A 13,384-nucleotide genomic window follows, 5' to 3' on the forward strand; every position below is an offset into this window, starting at 1 on the left:
GCATCCACAGAAATAAACAGAAAATTAAACTCAAAATCCTACAGTAAGAATCTGAAAGACTGTCCTCTCGCACACATAGTTAGGAAAAGTCATATATTATAAATGTATCTATTTAAAGAAAATGCTTTTGATTTAATTTTTTTCAAAATCACAAGTAAAAGCCTTGCAGAAGTGGTCTTGCTTTTAGACTGTAGAGGTTTTAAATATATATTTGAATAATGATCACTTTATAAAGAAAGCATTAAAATAACATATGCAGCAAAACTATTTTAAAAATCCACGTACTTGCTCCTGTGCATATTAGAGTATTAGAATTTCTCTCTTTCTCTCTCTTCCTCTGTTTCAAGAAAACTATGTGCAGGCCCAAGAAGAACAACAGCATTAAATAAAATTCATGTCTTCAGTTAAAATAATTAGCAGTTCATGTTTTAAAATTTAAATATTTATGCTCTTAAAATATCTGTGGGGGAAACTGCATAAAAAAATTGAGCTGTATTCAGAAAATGTTCAAGGAAGAGAATGCTGCGGAAATTAATGTATAATTCTCTAAGATTATGTTGTCTCCCTTTTTTCCCAAATAATTCTTCCTAAGAGAAAAATATGGGATGATCAATGGAATTAGAGTTTGGAGAAGGGAAATACAGATTTCTTTTTTTTATCAAACCACAGGAGTATGCAATGAAGAATCTTGTGTAACCCTTTCTAAGGGTTAAGCGATTTTTGTTGTTGTTGTTCAAAATTAATGAAATACTACTTTTTAGAGAGCCAGTAGACTTTTGAAACATAACTCTTGCCAGTGTTGCTATTGGTTGAGTGAACAGGGTGAAAACATAATGAGCTCAAGAGGGGAAATTTTATGAAAAATAACGTGTAATAGGTGATTAGGGAAGCTGGGAATTTCAGAGGATGTTTATGAGATTCTAAGGTTATTTCTGATCCTCTTCAAAAATGTTCATTTTGGAAGGGTGCCAGTATTGTAGGCAAAACGTACATCTGATTCACAGTAGCATTTTTTAAGCTCTTGAATAAAATCCTTAGAACCCAGATAAATAATACCAGATGAGATAATGCTCTAAATTCTTCTGGATTTCTACTTAATACAAAGCACAGTGGTTATATAGCTAGTGTTATACCTGCAGATATAACCTCAGACATTGAAACCCTTGACTCTTAGAAGCGTCAACAAGTATTAACCATGTCACTTCACTTAATCTGCTCTTTAGCTGGTTTCAGAAATGGTTAAGACTTTTCCTCAGAACCATATGAAATAAAAAAGGCTCTGGATATGACTTACTATAGTACTAAATTCAGCTTCAGTGCAATTAATGTATTTACAGGACCGTTTATGCTATTTACATGAAACAGCCCTAATGGCTACAGCGCTTATGGCACAATTTAGCCAAAGTCTTATTTTGACACAGCCGATCCTTCTGTTTGCCAAGAGCTGCCCCAGAAGTCTGCTTAGTATTTACAGTGGCAAACCTGTCTCACCATGTCAGCTGCCAGCTTAGCAGATAGGAAAGAAAGACTAGGACCAAAGCAGGAAAAAAAAAAAAAAAAGAAAAAAGAAAAGGTCTCAAATGGGCTTCCTGTCCTGCTGGAAGAGAGAGAACATTTCAGACACCATAAAAGGCACCGGGTCACTGATTCCACTGTTGGTCTTTTGCATTTTCAAAAGAATTTTAGTCTATTTTGTGGGCACAGTCTTGTGGTGATTATGTTGAGACTGGTACCCGAGTTACACCGAGGCAAATTATAGTCACCGAAGAAAAAATTGCTTTGGCCTCAATAAGCAGGTATCTTTCCCCAAAGTCAAAACTACCATAGCTCAGAAAAGGAAAGAATGTCTGCTATTGAATTGTCTGCTGAAATCACTATATATGTACATGCACAGTTCTTCTAGGAAACGGCAGCTGCTTCGTGGCACCAGGTCCTGTATGAGGTACACGTATTCCGTAAAGTCACTTTGGCAATATCATAAAAAGTTAATCCTATTGTGCGTCAATATGGAGAAAATATTAGACTAGTTATAGCATAGTTTCCGGGATGCCCTTGTGAGTATGACATTTATCTGTCACCGAGGAGTGCCCCTGAATACCTTGCAATTAGAGAGTCTGGTTAACAAACATTAATAGTTAGGGCCGTACCGAGTTCCAAGGGCCGGCACTCCATGCAGCATCTTGCGGACAAGCATGTGTGTTACACTGCTCGCGATCGGGAGGCTTATCAAGAATTTCACAGCTCAAATCTGGAAACCGTTCCCCGTTGGACCGCTGACAGACCACCAGTCTTGTTCGCATGCCTCCACCACACAGCTTAGTACACTGGAAGAACGAAAAGAAAGGCTGCAGTTATTTTGTCTAAATGGTGAATGGCAAATTTTCTTTTCTCCCCCAAGAAACATTTCCTAGCCAAATTCTATTCTGGCATGGGGCAAGGTAAGTCTCTGATAGATGGAACCAAGTCAAATTATTATTCAAACAGTGAAATGTATTAACAGACTAAAGCTCTCCTGCCTTAATGGTAGGTATTGGTTATTGAGTGCTTTCTCTTCACTTGTACTAATGGCTTTTATATACATTATCTCATCAAGAGGAGTATAATTATTTGCCTCATCTTATATGTGGGGCAACTGAGGTTCAGAGAGGTTTATTAACCTGATCAAGGTCAATCAGTTAGCAAGTGATAAAGATAAGATTATCTGAGGTATACAAAACCAAAGCAAAAAAAAAAAAAAAATCCAAAGCAAAACCAAAAATAAACAAACAAAAACTACTCAATACCAAACAAAAGAGATAGTGACTTAGCCAGTATTATTTTCTGGCAACTTCTAATAAGCCGTCACGAATCTTTGGCTATTCTCTGACTCCAATCTCCATAGACCTTTATGACGCTAAAACATTTTACTCTCTCTCTGAATCTTAGGACAACTATGACCTCCCCCAGGATGACTAAACAGCGTGGTGGGAACGTTGGATAAAGTTCTGACTCTTGGCTAGATCCAAACTTCTGAGGCAGGAACAAGTTGTATTTCTTGGACAGTGCTGCTGTGCTCACATCCAGGAACACTGACATTTGGTCTCCCTGCTGTGTCAAGGCCAGATCTCCCACAGAATTTGGAATGATCTGGTCCGTGCTGACAGCAAGCATCCCAGCAAATTCGTGTACTCTCCTGGCTTGGATTCAATTACAGAAGCTTAATCACAGGCCTCACAGGACAGAACTTTTCGAGGAGTTTTAGGAAACCCACAACAAACGAGTCACAAAGCCTCACACCCCTTTCCTTCCCTTCAGTAAAGCTCTCCAGAATGACATAACTGTCAATGAAAGTCAACAAAAATCTGCTATGACTGCCTAGGACTACTAGATTACGTGTATGAAACCACGAGATGTGGACACACGATTTCAGTTAGCCACGGGTGTGGACTAACATGCCCATCAATCTCATTTGTCTTGTTTTCCCTCTTGGCACTGGGGCTTCCAAGGTGTTAATTCTCATGTTTTACCAGATAAATCTTACAATCAAGAGAGAACAACTCAACAAGCTTTAAGTATGTACTCTCTCTGTGGATTACAATATATCCTTCGTAAATTGAACATAAAATAGTAAGCATCTAAGACCTATATATAATAGGTATAATAGGGGCTCAAAACTCCATTTAATAATAATAGTACCATTAATGATAATTATTCTTAACATTATTAATACATTATTATAACAGCAGTTAATCAATGAAGCCTCTGTGCTAGGCGTGTGACAGGCACTACCTCATATAATAGCCATGAATACTAGGGAAGTCGGGGCTATCATTATCCCCATTTACAGATAAGGGTATAAACATCTGGCAAAGTTACATTATTTGCCAAGGTCACAAAGCTTGGAAGAGGCTGGGCTGGGAATGGGACCCAGTTTCATCTGTTCTAAATACTCCACTGCCCTTTATTGGTCCCAGCAGGAAACTCTGAAAAGGTAACAGCTGAAGAATTTCATTATCTGAGAATATACAGCCAATTATTCAGTTCTACGATGAAAACACATCATCTTTCATAGGAATAATAATAACCCTTACTCATTCTGGCTTCATCAGGAATTTGGCATATTGGGAGACATTATGCCATGGGAACAAGGATATACATCACAAACACCCAAAATCTATGCAGAAGATGGCATGACATCCATGGACCAATTTAATACATATTTTCAATCACTTTAAAAGCACCCATTTTTTAATCATCAGAGATGAACAAACAACTTAAACCAGATTTTATCGGATTCTTTCCTTGTTTTCTTCTGCTATGTATTCAGGTTGTCTCTTAGTGGTAATAAGTGTACTTTAAAAATAGTCCAGAATTATTAAAGGTCTCCTAGTTAATCTCAAATCCAGAAGCTTCTACTAGAGCTAGTTCTTCTTCCGGAAAATAAGACATGAACAACGCTACAGTTTGGTCAGCACAATTCCTCTGTGTGTTTTCCAGAGGCGGGTCAGACGAATGGTTCACTCTCACCTCTCCCCAGCTGCCATACGCCCATTGAGGACAAGGGCCGGATTCGCAGGCTCTTTGCTCATCGGGTTTGATCCTCTCCACGCAGTCATTTGCGGTGTATCCGTTTTCATCCTGACACACAACAACACGCCGCTGGGACCCACCAGCACAGGTACTGGAACACTAAACACATCAGTCAACAAGTTAATCCCACCTTGATCTCCTTCTTAGGGACACAAAGCAGCAGCTGGTTGAAAGGCCAGAGACAAATGTGACAGAAAGCGTTCTCAAGTCACCCACAATGGACCCAAAGCCATCGGGTTCTCCTGAGAACTTCCTGTAGTGGGGCTGTTTAACGTGCACACCTTACAAACACACCTGGAGGGGCAGAATGTGGCTTCTCCTCTGGCACGCTTCAGGCCCTCCACAGGGGTTTAATAACTGTCTAATGAGTGACAACATCCTGTGACTTCCAAAGCAGCCCATTTATCGTCCTCCCTTATCCTCTCTGCATCTCAGAGAGGTACAGAGGTGTTGACGGACACCACAGTTTATTGTGAAATTCTTTTCTTTTCTAAACTCCAAGTGTCCATTTAGAACCAACATTTGACTTCCCTTTCAACACGGAGGTCCTATTACACACTTAATGAATTGCCAGTAGTTGAAATGAAGCTTCTGTATGAACTCATTCTATTACTCCAGGAAAACATCATGGAATGCCATTTAGATATCATTGCCTAGAAGGTAAATGGTCCCTTCTCTCCCTTTACAACAGCCTAAACTTCGGTGGCTAATGGTAGCAAGATCTGTTTTATTTACTTTTTACTTCCCCAATGAACTTAATTGAAATCCATCTTGACAAACTTCTCTTCGGTTGTACTTTCAGTCTAACACACACACTCTCTCTCACGGCTGTCATTGTTCTATGTTTGTATTTCAGTTCATTTCCCACACGAGCTTCTCATAGTTCTGTTATTTATCTACACCTGGAGTGTTTTTTTTTGTTGTTGTTTCCATAACTTCCTTATCTTTTTAAACCCAATGTGTTTGCTGGTATCCTGCACTCTGACTCTTCAGTTGTAAAATCAGTTTGCCTATAAAATAACCATCTGGTCCTCAAGGCAATGTATTTCCCATGAATTATCAAGACTCAAGCTGCATTTGCAAGCATGTTTTTAGTTCCAGGTTCTGAAGGCTGATTTGTGCTCTCTATCCAACCCTAGCTCAAACCAGTATTATTTCAAACTATGCTCAGATAATGCTCCTTACTCATCAGCTTCTTCCATATCAAGAAGTGACTATACTTTGTTGCTTATTGCATTGGACAACACTGTTCAATGTCCCTGCCTATGCTGGTCAAATTATAAGTGATTTAAAAATGTACCCTAATCAATATCTATATTTTCATTTTATAATGGGTATAATTCTTAAAATATAGAGCAGGATAATAGATTTATTAGTTCTGTCTGAGAAAACCAGCTTAGTACAGAGAACTATCATTTTAATTAGCTTTGTTTGGGGACCACAATTTAAAATGTTAGAAAGTAACTTCCATGTTGTGAATAGATTTCTAATCTATATTTTGGCCCTTGAGTTTTTCCTTTGAAAATATAATCTTGTATCATTCCTTTATCTGTATCATTCACAGTTACCTGTGAACGTTATTGCCCCAATGAAATGGTTAAGTTCCTTGAGGAAGGGCTCAATGTTATAACTCAAGGGTCCCCAACCTATGGTGAGTTGTACAATTATTTCATTATATATCACAATGTAATAATTAGAGAAATAAAGTGCGCAATAAATGTAATGCGCTTGAATCATCCCAAAACCATCCCCCGCCTCCCTGGTCCGTGGAAAAGTTGTCTTCCAGGAAAATGGTCCCTGGCGCCAAAAAGGTTGGGGACGGCTGTTATGTCCCTATTATCACCTACAATGCTGGTCACAGGATTTGCTGCCTGGTCCAATTAGTTACTGGAAGGAACAGCTCTAGAAACCACATGCTATTCGCTCTCCAATATGGCTGACTGGAGCAAGATGGAAATGTGATCCAAGGCCAGCCAATGTACTGGCTGTCCAGTGACCAATCAGATCTTCCTACTGAGAGTCAAGTGAAGCACTGGAGATAGCTCTCAGGCGGAGCCAAGCAGCTGAACTGCACACACTTTTATTTTTTTAGATGCAGGGTCTAGCTCTGTCACCCTGGCTAGAATGCAGTGGCATGATCGTAGCTCACTGAGTGAGCTCAAGTGATCCACCCGATCCTCCCGCCTCAACCTCCCGAGTAGCTGGGATTACAGGTGTGAGCCACTGTGCTCAGCTCTGACTACACGTTCTTGAACTATCTGAATACTGGGCCGGCTTAAGTCTTTACACCCCATAGACAGGTGAAGTGTTGTACATAATCTTTCTCCAGGAGGTCTACTTTTGCCATTATTTGATTAATACGGATCCTTAGTTCCATTCCCATGTTGCAGCCCTTCCCTATGGACTTCTTTTGCCAACAATATTCCTGTCTGCTTTAGATGATGACATTTTCCCAGGTAAAACATTTCTTTGAACAAACCCAGCACCTATTAGTGAAATGTAAATGAGATTTGTCATCTACACGGGACAAGACAAGGGAGAATGGCCTTTAGAGAAGGAAAGGGTGAGGGATATTCATTTTTCCTACCTGTCTAACATACTTTTCCTTCCATCTGGAAGCCCAATTTTCCTTAAAATAACCCGTCCTCCCCATAGTGGATGCCATCTTGGTCTACCTATTATGATATTCTGCCCTTTCCTGGTCAGGGGGAGAGCAATCAGACTTTCCTGGGAATTTGAATGAATCCTCAGCCGAATAACTCAAGGGTGGTATAGAGCTGAAAGAGATTCATTAAGACAGAAACTGCCTAAAGAAATTATCCCTTAGTCACCCCTCTCTCTAGATCAAGGGATGGCAAACCATAGCTCGAAGGCCCAATCTGGCCTGCCTCCTGTTCTTAGAAATAAAGTTTTATTGGAACACAGCCGTGCCCACTCATTTACATACTGTCTACGACTGCTTTTGTGCTACGACAACAGAGCTGATTAGTTATGACAGAGTCTGTATAGTCCACACAGCTGAAAAGATTTATTATCTGACCCTTTGCAGAAAAAAACTTGCCAACTCCTAAGCTAGATCCCTGAAGAGGCTCTGGTCCCCATCCCCTACTGGGGCTAAATGAACAGTTTGGTTTGTTTGTTTTTCTTTCACTTGAAAGAGTCAGTTTCTTTTCTATTGTTTGCAAAACGCCTAATTGGTAACACACCGAAAACCTCCTCGCAGAGGGTTCAAGTTTATGCAGCAATCTACTGTAAAGTGAAGTTCTGACTCCAGAAACCATGGATAAACTTGATTGCTATTCTCTAGTGTTTATAATACTTTGCTGCCTTTTCTGCCACAGAAGGCAGGAAGACCACGTACAGTTTGTGTACTGTACAACGCAAAGACGCACGTACATCCTTCATCCTCTGGGAGCAGGTCAGACACGCCAAATTAGAGCTGAAAATCACATTGTCCAGCTTCAGCCTCACTTAATTTAGGAAAAAAGAAAAACATTCCCAAACAAAAAACAGGCACAGCTGAGGAAAAGAATGGTATCACCCATTGTTACAAAAAGCTTACCTAATCCTCCCTAATTAAGAACTCTGCCCGAGGGCAGAATCATTCAGTCTTAAAGGAATGCATCATCCCCAAATGTGGTACTAAATAAGAATATGATTTCAGTTTTTTTTTTTTTTTAAACCTAATGCTATCTTTAGAATACACACGCGTGAGTTTTGAATTTTTTCAACCAGGAAAAACCATGGTACACTCAATGATTACCTCCTCTGTTTACCCTTTAATTTCTCAGAACCGAAATCCTTTCTGACCCAGGCAAAGGGAGCCTTAAAGTGGGAAGCAAGAGAGAGGGGTAATGGGATGGCAAAGGTCCTGGGCAGCCTGGCAGCTGTCCTGCATGCAGCCAACACCCGCACGGGTGCACATGGGCAGTGGCTAATTAGTATTCGAGGAAAAGTACATCTAATTTACTGAAACATAACCACGGTGGAAAACAGACAGCTACCTTCTAATTCTTTTTAGTGCAAAAACACTTAAACATAATTAGCAGTACTAGAAGAAAACCAATAGTCAACAATTAAAAAGAAGACCCCTGAATGGTTAGTAAACACCTAACTACAAGACCAGCCAAGGTCCCTTGCTACCCTTCCTGGAGTTCCATGAAACATGTCCAATATTCCACAATATAATTTTTTGGGGGAGAAAATTATTCAGTAGAAAATTTAAAACATTCCAAAGCACATTTTTCTTTTGATATTAAATATTTTTTCAAGGCCTTCCTAATTTGAAGGATAATGAGAATGATAATAAGAAAGACGATTGTCAACATTTATTAAGTTCTCTGTGGCAGGCAGTGTGCAAACCACTCTATTTGCATTGTATCATTTAATTCTTACAACCACCCAAGAAAGCAGGAATTATCGTTATCCTCATTTGACAGATGAGGAAACTGAGGCTCAAAAAGGAGAGGGGAACTGGCTGAGGCCCCCAAATTTAAAAGTATTAAGGCTTTGGAGCACATTGAGGCATGTTCCCTCAGAGCCAGGGCTGACATCATTAGGTTATGGTACTTCTCTCCTAAGTACAAATCTTACCTAGATTAGTATTTTCCCCCCCAAACCATGAAAACAGTCTACTGCAAATTACACGGCATCCATGCCACTTTGAGGCTGCACTCGTCTGGAAAATAGTAAGAAGGGAAGCGACTTTCATTAAGAATTCCCTTTCAGAAAAGTTTCTCTGTCCTCTTAATTATCCTACAGGGATGAGCTGCCTGCCGCCTCCAAGATTAATCATGGCCACTTGAGCACATTATCTGGCTGTGACATCTTCTCTTCCACCTGAGGGAGGCAGCCTACAGGTGCATACAGATGGCATCTCAGGGACTGTAATTATCTCCTCCTAGTTCACCCAGAGCAAATGAAACCGCACAATGGCAATCCCTTATGAGTAAAAAAAAAAAAATGCTCCAAAGGCTTTTCTAGTCTGTTTTTCCCTCAAACCCTACCTCAAGTGAAAGAGAAGCAAGCTGATTAGGGAAAGACTTCAGCGCATACTTACTGCTCCCCAGGGGCCTGTTCTCCACTGGTTTCCACCAAGCACATGGGTGCGGCTAGGGTTGGCGCTCCTGGGGCGATAGTCCTCGTTTTGGAAGGGGTGCTGAGCTAAGCCACTGTTTGGGGTCCGTTGAGGGCACGGTGACATGGAACAGTCTTGGTCGGTTTCTGGCATATAATCTGGGTCGCACTCGCTCCGATCGATCACATGGTCACTGTAGTTGACACACACCACTTGCCGGGTTGCCCTACCTTGCCCACATGTCACAGAGCACTACGTTGAACGTTCAGAAAGAGAAAGGGTCAGTCACTTGGCAGGGGGTTGAAAATCCCTGAATGTGCGTTTCTGTAAATGGCTCACCACTTTCCCAGCTGCTCAGGCCAAACACCTTGGAATCATCTTTGTCTCTCTTTTCTTCCTACCCCACGTCCATTTCAGCTCAGAATTCGAAATATATCCCCAATCCAGCCACTTCTCACAATCTGCATCATCACCTCCCCAGTCCGAGACATCACTTTTCTATGCCAGGACTACAGCCACGGTCTTTCAGCTGAGCACCTGCTCCTGATCTTGGCACTCCCCCAAAACATGGCCCTTTAAAACCAAAGTCAAATCATGTTGTCCCCTCCAGTGACTTCCCAATTCATTTAGATTCCAAAATCTTTATCTTGACCTACTAGGTTCTTTATGATATAGCCACTGGATGCTCTTAGACTCATCTCCCATCCTTCTCTACTCACTGCACTCCAGCTCCACTGGCCTTATGGATGCTTCTTGAACATGCCAACAACACTCTCATCTTGGGGACTTCACAGCTGCTGTACCTTTTGCAACACCACTTATATATCCATGTGGCTCATTCCCTCATGTCATTCAGGTCCTGCTCAACATCAGGCCTTTTTGATCATCCTATCTAAAGCTATATACCATCTTTCTCTAAGCTGCTACTCTTCTTGACTTCTACCTAGTAATTACCAGTACCTAATGCTATATTACATATTTCTTTATTTGTTCATTGACTGGGTCCTCTATTGCAATGATCTTCATGAAGACAGAGACTTTGTTATTCATTGTTCACTGCTATTTCTATAGTAAGCTTTCACAAATATCTGGTGAGCAGACAGATGGACGTGACAGAAGATGAACTGATGGATGGATGGATCAGTGTTTGGAGGCTCAAGGCATTAGAGTGAGATTACCCACCATTTACTGAGTACCTACTTTCTCCTAAGCATTTAACATATATAATCTCAAATAATCCTAACAACTTTGTAAAGTAGGTATTCTTTTTTGCCTTCCTTTAAGAGCAGAGGAGACTAAGAATCAAAGACTTTAACCAAATAGCTCAAGGTCATGCAACCAGTAAATGCCAAGGTCTGGGTTTTTACACAGCTCTATTTTATTGCACCTCTCAAATTTCATGTATATATTACTATATTTATTGAGCTATTAATCTTCGTTTTCCTTTTGCGCTCTTCTCACCTCTCCTAAGCTATTTCCTGGACTCTGGGATTTTTGCCGGACAGAAAGCAGAAGTTGCCTGAAGACAAAGGTTTTTCTGCTTTTATAAAAACCCATAGATGGTGCTTGGTGTGCACAAGAGGCTGGGTTCACAGCACTGGATAAAAATTCCCACTTCCCACTCTTGGCAGGGAAAGCAAGAAAGAGTTGGCTTTACTCAAGGGGCCACAGGATGCAGGAGGCACCAGACTCAAAGTAAGCGCCTCTCCCCTCACTCTCCTGCCACTCTTGGTCCTTTACAAACCCATGACATTCTGATGTGACTCAATGAAGACTGGGTTTTCCAATCGCCCAGCAGGACGGGCACTCAAGCAGATTGTAAACTGATTTACACATATTTTTTAAAATGCTCATTCCTTGCACACTTGGCTAAGATTCCTTGCATACTTGGCCAGCTGCATATATGTGTGGCAGAATAATTTAAACCACAAACCACATCCAACTCTGGAATACTAGCCCTTCACATTTGGGACCACCTCTCTTCCTCCCCCTCACAGTTCCCCAATCCCTCCCAGTTCCAAAGGATTCACTGGCTTACAGAGCTCCAGTCCAAGGCCTTCCATTGCCCACAGGGTGTCACAGAACACTCCTCCTTTGCCACTGGTCTAGGCAGGGTAGCACAGGCGCTCTCATCGGCTACAGAGCCGTCCTCGTCCCGGCAGCTGACGTATCTCATCCGGGTACCTTTCCCACAAGTGGCTGAGCACTGGGTGTGGGAAAAAATCACGCAGATATGTTATTTGAAATGGCTGCTTCCTAGACGGTAGCATGACATGGTACAGTCATATCAGAGAACATCTGCTCCCCTCCTGCCCTCCCCATTTCTCCCAGTCTATTTCTTACCGGAGTCCAAGACCCAAATCGCCACTGGGTTCTTGGCACATTGTGTGTGCTTCTCCTTGCTTCCGGGGCAGCTGGGGGAGGGTGACAAGATGGTAATTCACAGTCCTAGACGTGATGAGGGAGAAAAAATGTCAAAGTGACCTTCAAGCCAATGGACATTTAAATAGGCATGGTATATAAAAATGTAAGGTCTAAGAATCTAAGACCTTAGATTGCTGTGTGAGTCTGTGCAAGTCACATGACCTCTCTCAGCCCCAATTTCTCCAACTACAAAACGAGATGTAACCTGAGTCATTATGTGGGTGCCTTAACACAGGGCAGGGGTCTATTTTATGATTTTTAAAGCCGTATGTATTCACTTGTTTATGTGACTGGAGAAAAAATATTATAAAATGGCACACACGTCTGGACAGAGCAGGATAACATTTTAAAATTATTAACTGTTAATGTTTTAAAATTCTGAAGGCCAGATTCTGTTCTCACATTTCAATTAGTTTCCTAATCAGAATTTGCTAATCATGAACTTGCTTTCCCAGTTTATCCAAAGATAACACCTGAAGTTCAGAAGGTCAAATCTAGATGTAAGAGGTGTATTCAATAGGCCAATACCTGGAATTTATATAACACTTCTTGATCACTCAAAGGAAGTCTCTGTAATGAATTGAGGTCATCCATATGTAGATAATATTCTCAGATTTATAGATGGGAACAAAAATGCATACCTGCTCATATTCTCTCCCCAGCCTCGGTGGTTAGCGACTACTCTATGATTTAATACACATCCGTCAAATGCCACAGATGTGACGGGCATGGTGCAAAAGTGCTGGGGCCATGGGTCTAAAGATAACTGAGGTGTCCTTGCCTTGGGGAGCTTACACAGGGAACATGAAATTCTGTTACTTGGCTGCAGAACTTGCCTATTCCTCTGCCCAAGGTCCAAAAAAAGCCATGGGGAACTTTTCACAAAGTGAAGAAATTATTCACATGCTGCAATGGTGGGAGCCGCCCCATAGTTGAATAGATATTACAAAATAACTTAAAGAGAAACCATGCTTTGAATCTCAAAGTGCATTGCTAAGCCTGCACTCCACGATTGTTTTAGATGGCATGCCTAACATTTCCCAGGCTTTCATCACATTGTGTTTTGGAACATTTTGATGAAATAATAAAAATAAAGATGACACTAATCACACCTGGTATTTGGTTAATTGATCCGTGATGACATCATGAACGATGCTGCCATATTCATTCACTTTTTTGACACTCTGTCCCTCAACAGAACATGCTGAGATGCAACAGACTGAGGATGTTCAAAATGGATGTAATATATTGGCCACGCGGGGCCTCGCTCAGAGTATGAGTTCTGGGAATAGTCTAGATTCAAACCCTATCTTC

General features: G+C 41.1%; 1 protein-coding gene across 1 annotated transcript in view; it reads right to left on the minus strand.

The window, feature by feature from the left end:
* The window catches only part of ADAMTS9 (ADAM metallopeptidase with thrombospondin type 1 motif, 9), a 189,036-nt gene that overhangs the window by 64,348 nt on the left and 111,304 nt on the right, over positions 1–13,384 (minus strand). Inside the window, exons 24-28 of the mRNA XM_012639039.1 lie at positions 11,990–12,094; positions 11,685–11,852; positions 9,629–9,898; positions 4,507–4,668; positions 2,148–2,324 (exon numbers count right to left, since the gene is read on the minus strand). Of these exons, the coding sequence (XP_012494493.1) occupies positions 2,148–2,324; positions 4,507–4,668; positions 9,629–9,898; positions 11,685–11,852; positions 11,990–12,094 (882 nt within the window). The remainder of the gene's footprint in view (positions 1–2,147; positions 2,325–4,506; positions 4,669–9,628; positions 9,899–11,684; positions 11,853–11,989; positions 12,095–13,384) is intronic.

The sequence above is a fragment of the Propithecus coquereli genome, unplaced genomic scaffold, assembly GCF_000956105.1.
Source record: "Propithecus coquereli isolate 6110/MARCELLA unplaced genomic scaffold, Pcoq_1.0 Scaffold1, whole genome shotgun sequence".
Taxonomy (NCBI): Eukaryota; Metazoa; Chordata; class Mammalia; order Primates; family Indriidae; genus Propithecus; species Propithecus coquereli.